The 15,934-nt window shown below is 45.9% G+C and overlaps 1 protein-coding gene and 1 pseudogene across 1 annotated transcript; both read right to left on the reverse strand.

Annotated features, from left to right (window-relative positions):
- Positions 1 to 4,134: 4,134 nt before the first annotated feature.
- Positions 4,135 to 7,630, reverse strand: LOC129545040 (speedy protein E4-like). The gene is made up of 6 exons (XM_055408838.1): positions 7,522 to 7,630; positions 6,654 to 6,854; positions 5,884 to 5,942; positions 5,120 to 5,205; positions 4,345 to 4,513; positions 4,135 to 4,194 (listed from the first exon to the last, which is right to left on the reverse strand). Exons 1-6 carry the CDS (start codon positions 7,628 to 7,630, stop codon positions 4,135 to 4,137), a joined length of 684 nt encoding a protein of 227 aa, XP_055264813.1.
- A 6,336-nt stretch (positions 7,631 to 13,966) lies between these two features.
- On the reverse strand, positions 13,967 to 14,392 carry LOC129545158 (large ribosomal subunit protein uL11 pseudogene; annotated as a pseudogene).
- Positions 14,393 to 15,934: the final 1,542 nt, after the last annotated feature.

The raw sequence follows: 15,934 nt of genomic DNA on the forward strand, positions 1-15,934 counted from the left end.
ATTTTCAAAACAAAGACTATTTCAAAACTATTTAAAGTAGATATATAAAAATAAAGACAATAATTTTACAGGCAACATTCTCAAAATAAGCCAGTGATGGTGGCAAACTTTGAGTCATCTGTCATGATGCTATGGCTCTAATTTTATATTTTAAAGTAATTCCTTCCTATTCTAAGTCCCTGCATTTCACCTTCAAATGAACCTAGACTAAGGCAAACATGTGTATAAAAATGCGGCCTCCAGCATCTAACTCAGGGGAGATTTGAATTAATCTGGAAATTGGGGTGGTGCCTTAGGAAAGAAGAGAATCTGAAAAAAACCTTGATTTCTTATTGTCCCACCAAAGACTCCTGGAAGCACACTCTGCTCCTAGGAGTACGGCCCGAAAACTCTCTTCAGTTCATTCTAGAAGATGCTGGGTTCTTCCCCATTATCTGCACAGAAGCTTCTCTTGTCCTTCCTTATGGCTGTCATCACTGTCTGGATTGACTTTCTCTTGAAAGTCCACATCTCCTCTGGGTGGTCTGGAAGTGAGAGAGCTAGAGTGTCAGATTTCGAAGCGGTGACTCTCCAGATGTAAAGGTTATTTACGAGCTTTCCTGCTGGCTCAGTAGTAAAGAATCTACCTGCCAACGCAGGGGACGTGGGTTTGATCCCTGATCTGGGAAGATCCCACGTGACAAGGAGCAGCTAAGCCAGTGTGCCACAACTACTGAGCCTGTGCTCCACACTAAGAGAAGTCGCTGCAATGAGAAGCCACACACCGCGACTAGAGAGAAGCCCTCACAGCAACAAGGAACTGGCACAGACGAAATAAATAACAAATAAAATCATTACAGAAAGACTATTTACATTCTCAGTCAATTCTAACCGGAGCTTAGGCTAATTAATAATCCCAGTTTTACCTCAAATTCTCCATTCTAAACCCCAATCCTGAACCAGTGCTTTCAAGTGTGATTCTTGGACTTTGGTGACCCCGACTCCAGAAATGACTGAATACACCTAAGGTCAGGCCCAGGAATTTGCTTTATGGCCAAGATTCGAGGTGATTCTGCTCAGGGAGCTGGCACTCAGAGAATGCTGCTGGAGTCTTAAATCACCTTGGTCCTTTTGCACCACTCAGAATCTGAACTTTCAACCATGCTACAAACATTACTGAAAAGTCAACATTATGAATCATAAGACCAGATGCCTGATCCTAAGCCTGGATCCTAATGTTTAACGTGATCACTGACCTAGAGCCAGACATCTTGGAATGTGAAGTCAAGTGGGCCTTAGAAAGCATCACTACTAACAAAGCTAGTGGAGGTGATGGAATTCCAGTTGAGCTATTTCAAGTCTTGAAATATGATGCTGTGAAAGTGCTGCACTCAATATGCCAGCAGATTTGGAAAACTCAGCAGTGGCCACAGGACTGGAAGAGGTCAGTCTTCATTCCAATCCCAAAGAAAGGCAATGCCAAAGAATGCTCAAACTACCGCACAATTGCACTCATCTCACATGCTAGTAAAGTCATGCTCAAAATTCTCCAAGCCAGGCTTCAGCAGTATGTAAACCGTGAACTCCCAGATGTTCAAGCAGGTTTTAGAAAAGGCAGAGGCACCAGAGATCAAATTGCCACCATCCGCTGGATCATGGAGAAAGCAAGAGAGTTTCAGAAAAACATCTATTTCTGCTTCATTGACTATGCCAAAGCCTTTGACTGTGTGGATCACAATAAACTGTGGAACATTCTGAGAGAGATGGGAATCCCAGACCACCTGACCTGCCTCTTGAGAAACCTGTATGCAGGTCAGGAAGCAACAGTTAGAACTGGCCATGGAACAACAGACTGGTTCCAAATAGGAAAAGGTGTACGTCAAGGTTGTATATTGTCACCTTGCTTATTTAACTTATATGCAGAGTACATCATGAGGAACGCTGGGCTGGAAGAAGCACAAGCTGGAATCTAGATTGCTGGGAGAAATGTCAATAACCTCAGATATGCAGATGACACTACCCTTATGGCAGAAAGTGAAGAGGAACTCAAAAGCCTCTTGATGAAAGTGAAAGAGGAGAGTGAAAAGGTTGGCTTGAAGCTCAACATTCAGAAAACAAAGATCATGGCATCTGGTCCCATCACTTCATGGGAAATAGATGGGAAAACAGTGGAAACAGTGTCAGACTTTATTTTTTTGGGCTCCAAAATCACTGCAGATGCTGATTGCAGCCATGAAATTAAAAGACGCTTGCTCCTTGGAAGGAAAGTTATGACCAACCTAGATAGTATATTAAAAAGCAGAGACATCGCTTTGCCAACAAAGGTCTGTCTAGTCAAGGCTATGGTTTTTCCCGTGGTCATGTATGGATGTGAGAGTTGGACTGTGAAGAAGGCTGATCGCCGAAGAATCGATGCTTTTGAACTGTGGTGTTGGAGAAAACTCTTGAGAGTCCCTTATACTGCAAGGAGATCCAACCAGTCCATTCTAAAGGAGATCAATCCTGGATGTTCATTGGAGGGACTGATGCTAAAGCTGAAACTGCAATACTTTGGCCACCTCATGCGACGAGTTGACTCACTGGAAAAGACTCTGATGCTGGGAAAGGTTGGGGGCGGGAGGAGAAGGGGACGATGGAGAATGAGATGGCTGGATGGCATCACCAACTCTGTGGACATGGGTTTGAGTGTACTCCAGGAGTTGGTGATGGACAGAGAGGCCTGGCGTGCTGTGATTCATGGGGTCGCGGAGAGTCGGACACGACTGAGCGACTGAACTGAACTGAACTGAAACTTGGCTAGTGTTATGGTCTGAATGTTGTGTCCCCCTAAAATTCTTACGTTGAAATCATAAACCTTAAGGTGATGGTATTGGGCTTCCCCGGTGGCTCAGACAGCAAAAAATCCACCTGCAATGCAGGAAACCCAGGATTCATCCCTGGATCAGGAAGATCCCCTGGAGAAGGGAATGGCTACCCACTCCAGTGTTCTTGCCTGGGAAATCCTATGGACAAAAGAACCTACTGGGCTATAGTCCATGGGGTCTCAAAGAGTTGGACATGACAGAGAGATTAACTACAGTAAGGTGATGGTTTTTGTAGGTCGGGTATTTGAGAGGTTATTAAGTCATGGGGTAGAGTCCCCATGAATGAGATTGCTGCCATTATTAAAGGGCCTGTGGTTTTGTTGTTTTAACCCATTCAGTCTGTAGTGTTTATTTTGGCCACACTGCACGGCATGCAGAACTTCCCCAAACCAGGGAATGAACTCACGTGCCCTGTATTGAAAACACAGAGTCTTAAACACTAGACCTCCAGGGAATATCTCCAGTCTGTAGTATTTTGTTAGGGAAACTAAAATGGACTAAGACAATTAGTTTACAATTTAAACCAAACCTTTGCTTAATTCTCTGCCCACATCTATAACTCCATTGGTAGATCGTAATAAGCCAGGCTAAAGATAGCATTTCTTAACTTTCACTGGTTCTGATAAACTCCCTTGACCAAAAACTTGACGTGGGAAATGTGTCATTGTACAAGAGGAGTGACTGGTCCAGGAGTGGTGAGTCAGAGGAAATAACCACAGGTGATCTGGCGATAAGGAATTTGAAAGTAACTTTGGATGAAAATAAAGCTAGTCATAATTTCCCTTTTATCATTGACTGTGTAGGCTGTTCTGTCTAACATTCTATTTGTAGACATTGACTTTGTGGAAGATAAATTCTAAGAGTTGCTATCCCAGAGGGATGAAAGGCCACAGATGAATTAAAAAGAGGAACTCAAAACACAATATATGGAAAAAATTGGAAGCATTCAATTTCACAAAAACCAACATCCCATCAAAGCTGTTATTTGGACCCATTGTTTTGGGGGAAATGATTGCAGCCAAACCCCTGCCTCTGTGACAAGTAGTTTTCCCCGAGGCCTGGCACCCGCGGACCCCACTGTACTTTCATCTGTGTGTGGTTGTCAGTCTGTGGCTGGAAACTGAGTCAGCATATGACTGTGTGCCTAGCTGGCCTAAGTCACAGGATGGAAGGTGTTGGCAGTCAACAGTTGGAATCCTCAATGAACACATCATTCTGTCACATCTGCAAGGACACAGACCTACCTTTCCTCAGGCCGGTGATCTCAGGCCCTGATGGTCCTGGGGGGCCCCTAGGGCAAGAGGGCACGATCTCGATCCCACACCCAGAGCCTCGGGTGAAAAGCTTGGATCTGCAAAGATGAACAGTCCCTTGAAATGATGATGCCTCTCCAAGTCGACCCCTCACCTCCCCTTGTCCAGCCTCCAATTCTTTCCCCCAATCCCCATGAGCCCTCCTCTCCTCACCACCCCCACTTCCAAGCCCGCACAGCCCCACCCACCTTCTCACACTCTTCCTGGGTGACCCTCATCTTCCAGTTCATGGAACAGATGAACTGGAAAAGCAGTTTGTGGAACAAGGGATGCTGGGAGTTGTTCCTCCCATAGAGGAATGAAAAGATGATCTGTTTGGGAGCCTGGTTGTCCTCTTCCATCTTACTGGCCAGGTAGCTGAAAAGACATCAGGTGGCTGTCAGGAGCAGAACAGGAAGGGCCTCCGCCTGAGGTCAGCTATCTAGAAAGGATGCGGGCTGAACATTTTCACACAACGTCCCAGCCCTCCCCAGCATCCCCGGTCATCAAAGAGCCACTGCTGGGCGGGACCTTCAGAAGGGCATCTCTCACACCTTGTTGTTGAGGACGAAATCCCAACCTCTGCTCCTTTACTGTATAGCCCAGGGATTGACACAGGAGTCTGGTGGGCTCCAGCCCATGGGGTCACAGAGTTGGACACGACTGAGTGACTAATACAGGGAACTATAGTCAAAATACCTTGTAATAACCTATAATGGAAAATAATCTGAAAAAAATGTGTCTATGTATAACTGAACAAACTTGCTGTGCCCCTGAAACACGGTAAGCCAACAGTGCTTCAATTAAATGTATATATTAAGGAAAAAAAATACTTCAATTCAAAAAGAAGGCACCCCACCATAAACAGTACGAATAGGTTTTTTTTTTAAAAAAAAAAAAAGATGAAAGGGACGAGACCCATACCTCTCCCTCCACCTTCCCAGGGTACTGAGCATTGATGGGGAGATGGAGCAAGCTACTCACAGAGCTATGAAGAAGTGGATCCTCCGGTATTGCCAGGAGACGAGGCCGGCTCGGCTAAAATAAGCAATCACCATCGCCAGGAGATACTGATGGACAGAAAGAAAAAACAGAGAGAGGTCACATCCCAGGAGAGGAAAAACAGGGAAGGGACCGGTAGGACTTCCCAGGTGGTGCAGTGGTAAAGAACCCACGTGCCAATGCAGGGGAATCAGGTTCGACCCCTGGGCTGGGAAGATCCCCAAGAGATGGAAATGGTGACCGACTCCAGTATTCTTATCTGGGAAATCCCCTGGACAGAGGAGCCTGGCGGGCTACAGTCCGTGGGGTCGCAAAAGAGTCAACGCGTCTTAGCGACGAAACGGCAGTCACAAAGAGCAGGAGGTGGGCACGGGGTGGTGCCCCTTGGAGAAGGGCCCCCGCCCCACGTTGGGTGAGCTTGATTATTTCGGAGGAGGAGAGGATGAAAAGTCCACGATGCTCCCAGGACGGGGGCTGTGGGTTTGAGGGCAGCCAGCATTGGACGGTTTTTGATGAGCTGGAGCAAAGATGAGTCTCCTCTGTGCAGAGCGGGGACTTAGGTGACCACCAGCAAATGAGCTCGCCTGGGCTCAGACCCCAGAGGACACCTCCGGGCCCCTGGAGGGAGTTGCTGACAAGGCATCAGGTTGGAAAGGGGAGTGGAAATCTGGGTTTAGAGAGTACCCCCACCCTACCCCACCCCGGACAGGCGCTGGAGCAGAAATCCCTCTCAATGGATGACTCACCTTGTCAGATACCTTCAGGTTTCTGTCCCAGGCCAGGAATCTCTTAATGACATGATCCTCTGTGAAAAGAGGGCAGATGTTAGACAATAGGAACAGAGCTGCCAGGAGAACATCCCAGAGCAAAGAGGGAGAACGGTGCCTCCAATGGGGAAATTCTGGAATGTGACTCAGGGTGTGGGGAGGGAAGACCTTTCACTGGGCAAGGAAAGGGGGTGACTCCCCTTCTAGGGTGGCAAACGAGAGGGACCGGTGCCCCTTTGTTACGCATGCACGCACCACTGCAGAGGCCATCAAGTGATCACAGTTTCTCACCTGACAGTCATGTCAGGCATGTCGATTCATAATTTCCAAGACTGACCTCCGCTGTGCTGTGCTCTGCTCTGTTGTTTCAGTCCTGTCTGACTCTTTGAGACCCCATGGACTGTAGCCCACCAGGCTCTGTCTATGCGATTCTCCAGGCAAGAATACTGGAGTGGGTAGCCTTTCTCTTCTCCATGGGATCTTCCCAACCCAGGGATCAAACCTGCGTCTCTTGCACTGCAGGCGGAGTCTTTGCTGCCGAGCCATCAGTATCATTTCTAAATCTAATCTAATCTGCCTCATTCCTAAGTCTCCCTGGTGAGTGATCAGTACTGAATCCCCCGGGGACTGAGAGCTCATCAGCTAGCAGGGAATTCCTCTCCCTTGGAAAAACATAGTCGTTAGAAGTTTGGTGGTTTTTTTTAATTATAGAACAGGAGGTTGCGGGGCTGATGGGGAAGGGTGCTTACCAAGCATCTTGTTGAAGACCATGTGATGTTCAGGAAGCACCAAGAACACCTGCTGCTTCTTCAACTTCATCCTGAGCCCACTCCGCGACTTCACGATCCAGCTCTCCTGGGCCTTGTCCTCCGCCTCTGCTCCAAATGCCGCTGACCACTTCCTCTTATAGCCGGGGTGCCAGGGCAGGGAGCTGGAGCTGGCCCAGAGGGCTGAGAAAGGAAAAGAGGCTACGATATGAAGCTTTTGTCTTTGGAATTCAGCCACTGGTTCCCCAACCCCTAAACCATTCCCACTCCCATCCACAACTGTCCCCATCCAGCCTCTTCAGTCTCACAGATCGCTGTCCTTTCCATCTTTCTCTGTCGATATCCATCTACCCTTCCCCCCACTTTTTGGGCCATTTTTCCAGTTTCCCATCCTGAAAATCTCTTCCTCATGGCAGATAATTTCTCCCACTGTGTTGTTCAAGTCATGTTTCTCTGTGACCCCATGGACTGTAGTCCATGAGGCTGCTCTGCCCATGGTATTTCCAGACAAGAACACAGGAGTAGACCCAAGTCTATTGCATTGGCAGGCGAATTCTTTACCACTGACTCACCAGAGAAGAAATTTCTCCCATTCAGGGAAAAAAAAAGGACCCCTCCCTTTGTTTCCCTTCTTCCTTTCTCTCATCTTGGGTCTCAGGTCCTAACCTCCTTTCTTGCTTCCCAGTTTTCTGTGTCTCCAGCTCCTGTCCTCTCCTCCCCAAGTCTCTGACTTTCTGAATATTTCCTTCCTTCCACACGCACCTTATACAGGAGCTCCTTCCTGACCTCTGTACCCCTTCCTCCCCAGTGTTAACCCCCTGAAATTCCTTCTCATGCCCAGCTCCCTCACCTGAGCGTCCTGGGCTTTCTTCACTGACAATCACCTCCATGGGGAGCCCCAAGGAGCTGGACTGGGGTCTCTGGTCCTCAAGCTGGGAATTCAGGCAACAACTGGCCATGATTTCTCACGAACTCTTCTTCCACACAACCTAGACTCTGTCCTGTCTCAGTTCTCCTGGATCCTGGCCAAATGCAAGCGTGATGTCCCTTCTTCAAGCTGAGGATGAGCTGGGAGTGGAGGATGCTCTGGGGAGATGCTGTTGTCCACCTCTGTTGTCGAGCACAATGGGAGTCTGCTCTTCCAATCAGGAAGGTCAGAAGTCTCTGACGTCACTGGTCATTCCAATCTGGCAACCAGCTTGAAGGAAAACACAAGTAACTCTTTGACTGAGGTGTCCACTTCGCCTGGAGATTGAGGGAAATTGTATCTCCTGCCACTGACCCAACTCCTGACCATCCTCCAAAACCATCCTTCAGGTGTTGGATTCCCTGTTTATCCCTTCCCAGCAGTCTTGCCCTTTTTAAGGGTACAACTGAGTGGTATCAAACACTCAGGTTGTTGTACAATCATTGCCACTGTCCTCTCCAAAATGTGTTCATCTTCCCAAACTGAAACTTTGTCTCCATTAAACACTAATTCCCCATCCTCCTCCCCCAGCTCCTGGCACCCATCCTTCTACTTTCTGTCTTTTCGAATCTGACCCCTCTCGGGAGTTCACGGAAGTGGAATTGTGTAACATTTGTCCATTTGTATCTGGCTGATTCACTTAGTGTGACATCTTCAAGGTTCACCCTTGTGGTAGCCTAAATCAACATTTCCTTCCTAGACCCCCAAAGTTGGTGTGGATGGTACACAGTGGGCAAGAAGGAAAGAAAACCCTGGATCTGACGACATTCTGATGTATCCTAAGTGCAATGGGAAACCAGTGAAGGAGAGGAGCCATGGTCCAATTTGCATCAAAAGGGGAAAAATTAACGTCGCCTGACACGACTGAAGTGACTTAGCAGCAGCAGCAGCAGCAGCTATATTAATGGATGGGGTGGAGGGAATTCCCTGGTGGCCCAGTGGTGAGGACTCTGCTCTCACTGCTGAGGTCCTGGGTTCAATCCCTCGACGGGGAACTAAGACCCCACAAGATGTGAAAAAATGGGGTGGAGATTCAGCAAGAGTTGGAACTACGGAGACCCAGATGTGGTTAGAAGTTGGGGAATGAGTAAGTCCAGAAAGGGGATGTCTGAAAAGATGGAGAGAAGTAATCAAGTTCCAGGCATCTGGAGGAAGAGCCAGCAGGTCTCATCGGGGGATCAGACACGGGGGAGGCCGGAGGGCTGGAGTCCTGTGTCCCCTCTGTTCTTGTGGTATGCCTCTTCTGCACGCGGGCACTCTAAGTCACTTCAGTTGTGTCTGACTCTTTGCAACACTATGGACTGCAGCCCACCAGGCTCCTCTGTCATGGGATTCTCCAGGCAAGAATACTGGAGTGGGTTGCCATGCCCTCCTTCCTGACCCAGGGATTGAACCTGCTTCTCTTACATCTCCTGCATTGGCAGGCAGATTCTTTACCACTAGAGCCACCTGGGAAGCCCCTTATGCCTCTACTGCTGAAACTTGCTTCTACAGAGAAATGCTAACTTTTCCTCCTAAAAGTGGAATTATCGAAATTTCACTGTGTATAAAAAGGAATATAAAATAATCATTAAGTAAATAAATAAATGCTCTCTGCATAGATTTTAAAACTTTCCTTCCCTTTTATGGATTAATTGTATCAACATACACATTCCATTTTCTTTATCCATTCATCTGTCAATGAAAACTTGGGTTGTTTGACAGCTTTGTCGCCGAGCCCTGCTTTTGAATTATTGTCTGGACTTTGATGAGAAGTACCTCTGTTGTTCAGGGTGTGCCCAAAGTTTTACTTTGTATTTTGATCACTTACGTGTTTCTAGTTGGTCATCTAGAGTCAGAGCAGTTCATCCAAGGTGTGGAGACCATCTCTCTGGGTTGCTCTCCACGACTTTCTGAGATGGACTAGGTCTCAGAGGCCCTGCAAACTGCATCTGAGGTCCTCCCCAGCTGCCACTGGACTGGTTCTCCTCTCATGGGCACTGCTGGGGAAAGCACTGCTGCTTGAGGACCTGTGTCCTTCTGCTGTGGACGTTCAATTGTTAGGAGGCAAATGAGTTCAGGTTTGCATTCATTAGGCTTTCAACACTGATTAGGTCTCTCCATAACAAAACAGAAATTCACTCTCTCTCCAAGTTAACAAGCTTTCAAATATTAGAAGATTGGTTTTCTGTCTTCCTGCAAGTGTCTCTTATGAACAGCAAAATGCTTTGATTGTTTAATCTAATCTTCAAATCTGGATTTTCATAATCCAATCTTCCCCTGCCCACCTTGCCCAATCAGGCTACAATTGTGTGGGGTCTGTTGCTATGTTGACCAAAAATGGCATAAACAACCCAGACTGAATCTGCTGCTGTAACTAAGCAGGACCTCAAGGTCTTCTGGGATGAATTCTCCTCCTGTCTTCCCCTGCATCTTGTCTTTAGAAAATTTTAGCCTCCTAGGCCTTCTCCAAGTTCCAAAGAGTAAATCTAATCAAAGAAGTGAGAACATGCATAAAGAAAGAAAAACAACCAAAAAGAGACAAAATAATAATTGTTTAGCCATTAAACAAAGTCAGTGGCCTTTAGTTCCTCCTCAAGGGGTATAGATAATATTCTGGGCCAAGCCCTGTGAGCTGTTTCACAGATATTGAAAACCTCATCAGGTGGAAGAAGTCACAGGCAGTAGACCCCAGACCAGTAGGAACCGGAAGGTTAATGATGTTGACTTTCGGTTACCTCAACACCAGCCAATCAGAGGAAGGTCCACAAGCTGATCGCACAACCCCACAACCTCCCCTCCCCCACTCTTTTTCCTTCACTTAAATATTTTTTTAAAATTTTATATTGGAGAACTGTACATGGAACAACAGACTGGTTCCAAATAGGAAAAGAGTACGTCAAGGTTGTATATTGTCACCCTGCTTATTTAACTTCTATGCAGAGTATATCATGAGGAACGCTGGGCTGGAAGAAGCACAAGCTGGAATCAAGATTGCTGGGAGAAATATCAATAACCTCAGATATGCAGATGACACCACCTTTATGGCAGAAAGTGAAGAGGAACTAAAAAGCCTCTTGATGAAAGTGAAAGAGGAGAGTGAAAAGGTTGGCTTAAAGCTCAACATTCAGAAAATTAAGATCATGTCATCTGGTCCCATCACTTCATGGGAAATAGATGGGAAAACAGTGGAAACAGTGTCATACTTTGTTTTTTTGGGCTCCAAAATCACTGCGGATGCTGATTGCAGCCATGAAATTAAAAGACACTTACTCCTTGGAAGGAAAGTTATGACCAACCTAGATAGCATATTAAAAAGCAGAGACATTATTTTGCCAACCAAGGTCCGTCTATGGACCTAGTTAAGGCTATGGTTTTTCCCGTGGTCATGTATGGATGTGAGAGTTGGACTGTGAAGAAAGCTGATCGCCGAAGAACTGATGCTTTTGAACTGTGGTGCTGGAGAAGACTCTTGAGAGTCCCTTGGACTGCAAGGAGATCCAACCAGTCCATTCTGGAGGAGATCGATCCTGGGTGTTCATTGGAAGGACTGATGCTAAAGCTGAAACTGCAATACTTTGGCCACCTCATGTGACGAGTTGACTCACTGGAAAAGACTCTGATGCTGGGAAGGATTGGGGGCGGGAGGAGAAGGGGATGACAGAGAATGAGATGGCTGGATGGCATCACCGACTCGATGGACATGAGCTTAAGTGAACTCCGGGAGTTGGTGATGGACAGGGAGGCCTGGCGTGCTGTGATTCATGGGGTTGCAAAGAGTCGGACTCGACTGAGTGACTGAACTGAACTGAACTGATAGTTGATTTATAATGTTGTCTTAGTTTCAGTTATACATTTATATTTATCTATTCTTTTTTTCAGATTCTTTTCCCCTTTAGGTTAATACAGATTTTTTTTTTCCCCTATGCTGTGCAGCTTGTGGAATCTCAGTTCTCTGACCAGAGACTGAACCTGGGCCACAGTGGTGAAAGCCTGGAATCCTAACTACTAGGCCACCAGGAAACTCCCTAGGTTATTACAGAATATTGTGTAGAGTTCCCTATACAGTAGGTCCTTGGGGATTGTCTATTTTTTTGGCCTTACCATGTGGCATGAGGGAATTGTAGCTCCCTGACCAGGGATCAAACCCACGCCTCCTGCACTGGGAGTGAAGAGTCCTAACCACTGGACTATTGGGAAAGTCCCAATTGGCCATTTTATATGTCGTAGTGTGTACATGTTAACCCCAAACTCCTAATTTATCTCTCCACTTCTCACATTTCCCCTTTGGTAACCATAAATTTGTTTTCTATGTCTGTGAGTCCATTTCTGTTTTGTAAATAAGTTCATTTGTATAATTTTTTAAGATTCTACATAGAAGTGATTTCATATTGTATTTGTCTTTCTCTTTCTGACTTACCTCACTTAGTATTATGATATCTAGCTCCACCCATGGTGCTGCAAGTGGCATTGTTTCATTCTTTTTTAAGGTTTTGTAACATTTCATTGTGTATATGTACCACCGGAGAAGGCAATGGCAAGCCACTCCAGTACTATTGCCTAGAAAATCCCATGGATGGAGGAGCCTGGTAGGCTGTAGTCCATGGGGTCGCTAAGGGTCGGACACGACTGAGCGACTTCACTTTCACTTTTTACTTTCACACATTGGAGAAGGAAATGGCAACCCACTCCAGTGTTCTTGCCTGGAGAATCCCAGGGACGGGGGAGCCTGGTGAGCTTCCGTCTATGGGGTCACACAGAGTCGGACACAACTGAAGCGACTTAACAGCAGCATATGTACCACATCAACTTTATCCATTCACTTGTTGATGGACATGTAAGTTGCTTCTGTGTCTTGGCTATTGCAAATAATACTGCTATGAACATAGAGGTGCATGTATCTTTTTGAGTTATGGGTTTCTCCTGATATATGCACAGGAGTGGGATTGCTGGATCACATAGTAGCTCTATTTTCAGTTTTTTAAGGACCTTCCATACTATTCTCCATAGTGACTGCACCTTATATTCCTAACAACAGCCACACCCCAACTTTAAAAACTCTTTCCTGAAAGTCACTGGGGGAGTTGGGGCCTATTGACCACTAGCTACCTGGACTCCTTGCTTGTCACCTTGTTCCACTTTCCTTCCTCACAACCCAGTGTCAGGAGACTGGCTTTACAGTGTGCACGTGAGCAGACTCAAGTTTGGTTCAGTAACAGTCCAGTGTATTCAGGAGAAAAAGCAGACCTATCACTTCTCTTCTCTCTCCCTCCTATGAATGCAGTTTAAGATAACTATACTGCAGAAATATCAGCAGTGTGAAATGAAAGTGCTTTGTCAATACAATCCTTTCAGCTGAGAATCACATGGAGAAAATAATAAACAGATGCTAAGACCCAGGCTCACAGATTCTAATTCCACAGCACTGAGCTAGAGCCCAGTTTGAACTTTCTTGTTGACACGCTTTTGATGGAAATGTCTGGGTGAGATGAGCTGCCCAGGCTGGTGCAATAGCTGTTGTTCAGTCCCTAAGTTGTGTCCGACTCTTTGTGACCCCAAGGACTATAGCCCACCAGGTTCCACTGTCCATGGGATTCTCCAGGCAAGAATACTGGAATGGGTTGCCATTTCCTCCTCTAGAGGATCTTCCCAGATCGGGGATTGAACCCACTTCTCCTGCATTGGCAGGCAGGTTCTTTACTAGTAAGCCACTGGGGAAGCCCCGCTGGTGCAGTATGAAGTCCTAAAGAAAGCATGTCACCATTGAATGAAATAAGCAGGAAGGGGTTAACCATGACCTAGACCCTAACACGGAAGGGTTGTGGCCAAGCCGTGGGTCCAGGGCTGAACAAATATCTGAACCAGCCTCTAGTCCTCCTGCTGACAGGACCACGACAACCCCTCAAGCTTCCTCGTGCTGCTGTGGATATGCAGACCCAGGATCGGAGTTCCTGATGAGCACCTACCTGGTACCTCCCTAGTGTATATGTAGTGAAGAATCTGCCCCCTCCACCTGCAGCAGATCTTCCCCTACAGCTCTTGGAGAGACCCACTCCTGCCGATGCCTCAATTTGGACTTGCAAGCTGCAGAACTGTCAGACAATTCATTTCTGTTGTTTAAGCCTGCTGGTTTGGCGTATTTTGTGATGTAGCCCAAGAAAACTGCCACAACCAGGATTTTGTTGTTGTTTTTTTTTGCTTTGTTTTTACTTTGGCTGTGCTGGGTCTTCATTGCAGCTCTATGGGGCTTTTAGTTGTGGCACGCGGGCTGGAAGTTTGCCAGGCTCAAGCTCAGCACTCAACTGCACCACTGTTGATGTCATCTATGATGTCATGGGGGTGGCAGCCATCAACATCGCAGCCCACAGACTGGGCAATCCCCAGGATCTCTTTAATGGTTCCAGAGAGTTCTCTAGCTAGAGATCGATGACACATCTGCCTGGCAATGTTGACCATCTCATTTAATCTGAAGTTTTCACTGTGTCTAGTGTTTTTCTACTTCATTCTGTCTCTTGGCAGTTCCTTGAGGGCTTCAGCAGTTCCATAAGAAGTAGAAGGTACCACTCAATCTGGGCCTGTCTGCTCTGAATGATCAGTTTCACTGTATCCTCAGACCCTTCCAATTGCCAGTTGCCTTGGCAATGTCATCACCAACCTCTTTTGGAGACAGACCCTGGGGCCAGTCTTGGGGACCAGGGCAGACATGGTACTAACCTCCCCATAATGCACCTCACTATATGACTCTGATCTTGTTGGTGTTGAATTTAGGCAGCATGGTGGAGGCAGCTGGTGTTGAATCAACCTGGATTCCTGATGACCTAAGGAAGTAGTATCTTTGCCTCCTCCAAGCCTAAAATGTTGTCAAGTTTTTTCACAGAAGACAAATTACTGTGATCTTAAACATGTATGCAATGGATTCTATCTCCTGAGTTATATAAAAAGATGAGCTTCATCTCATTTACAGAAATAGTGGTTCCCTTGTGATGCACAACACAGCATGCTTTTTTATTTTTGCCAATCCCACAGCATGCCAGATCTTAATTCCTCTAGGAGGGACTGAACCCAAGTCCCCTGTGTTTGGAAGGAAGTCTTAACTACTGGCCCACCAGGGAAATCCCACAGCCTGCTTTCATGGTTATTCAACAATAAAACTGTTTTCTTTATTTCTACATCTGGGAAGAGGATTTTCTGGATTGGCAGAAGATTTTATTTTTAATTTTACCCATACCAGCTTTTGAGAAGTAACTGGTCGAGAACACGGTTACATGATTTCACTCCCCAAATAGTGATAAATCATTGTCCTTATGATTCTATTTTTGAAAAATGACCTTTTTATCTAACATAAACAATATCCTGTTTAAAGGTAAGATCTCAGGTATCCATTTTCTTTTTTCAATTTGTATGTCCCTTCTGATTTTTCTACTGTTTTTAATGCATTGATTATGTAATCTAGAAAAGTTACAATTTCTGTTCTCTTGTCCTTCCTTGGAGAAACCATATGCTCATGATTGAACATTTATCATCATGGCTGAACATTTATTATATCCTAGCATTTTAATGAAACATAGTATTTCAACAGTTAGAACTGGACATGAAAAACAGACTGGTTCCAAATAGGGAAAGGAGTACGTCAAGGTTTTATATTGTCACCCTGCTTATTTAACTTATATACAGAGTATATCATGCGAAATGCTGGGCTGGAAGAAGCACAAGCTGGAATCAAGATTGCTGGGAGAAATATCAATAACCTCAGACACGCAGATGACAATACCCTTATGGCAGCAAATGAAGAGGAACTGAAGAGCCTCTTGGTGAAAGTGAAGGAGGAGGGTGAAAAACACTTCATGGCAAATAGATGGGGAAACAATGGAAACAGTGACAGACTTTATTTTGGGGGGCTCCGAAATCACTGCAGATGGTGACTGCAGTCATGAAATTAAGACACTTGCTCCTTGGAAGAAAAGCTATGACCAATCTAGACAGCATATTGAAAAGCAAAGACATTACTTTACCAACAAAGATCGGTCTAGTCAAAGCTATGGTTTTTCCAGTAGTCACGTATGGATGTGAGAGTTGGGCTATAATGAAAGCCGAGTGCTGAAGAATTGATGCTTTTGAACTGTGGTGTTGGAGAAGACTCTTGAGAGTCCCTTGGACTACAAGAAGATCCAACCAGTCAATCCTAGGGAAAATCAGTCCTGAATATTCATCAGAAGGACTGATGCTGAAGCTGAAACTCCAATACTTTGACAATCTGATGCGAAGGACTGATTCACTGGAAAAGACCCTGATGCTGGGAAAGATTGAAGGCAGGAGG

Source organism: Moschus berezovskii, chromosome 27 (genome assembly GCF_049115385.1).
Source record: "Moschus berezovskii isolate FMDL1 chromosome 27, NW_MosBer_1.0, whole genome shotgun sequence".
Lineage (NCBI taxonomy): Eukaryota > Metazoa > Chordata > Mammalia > Artiodactyla > Moschidae > Moschus > Moschus berezovskii.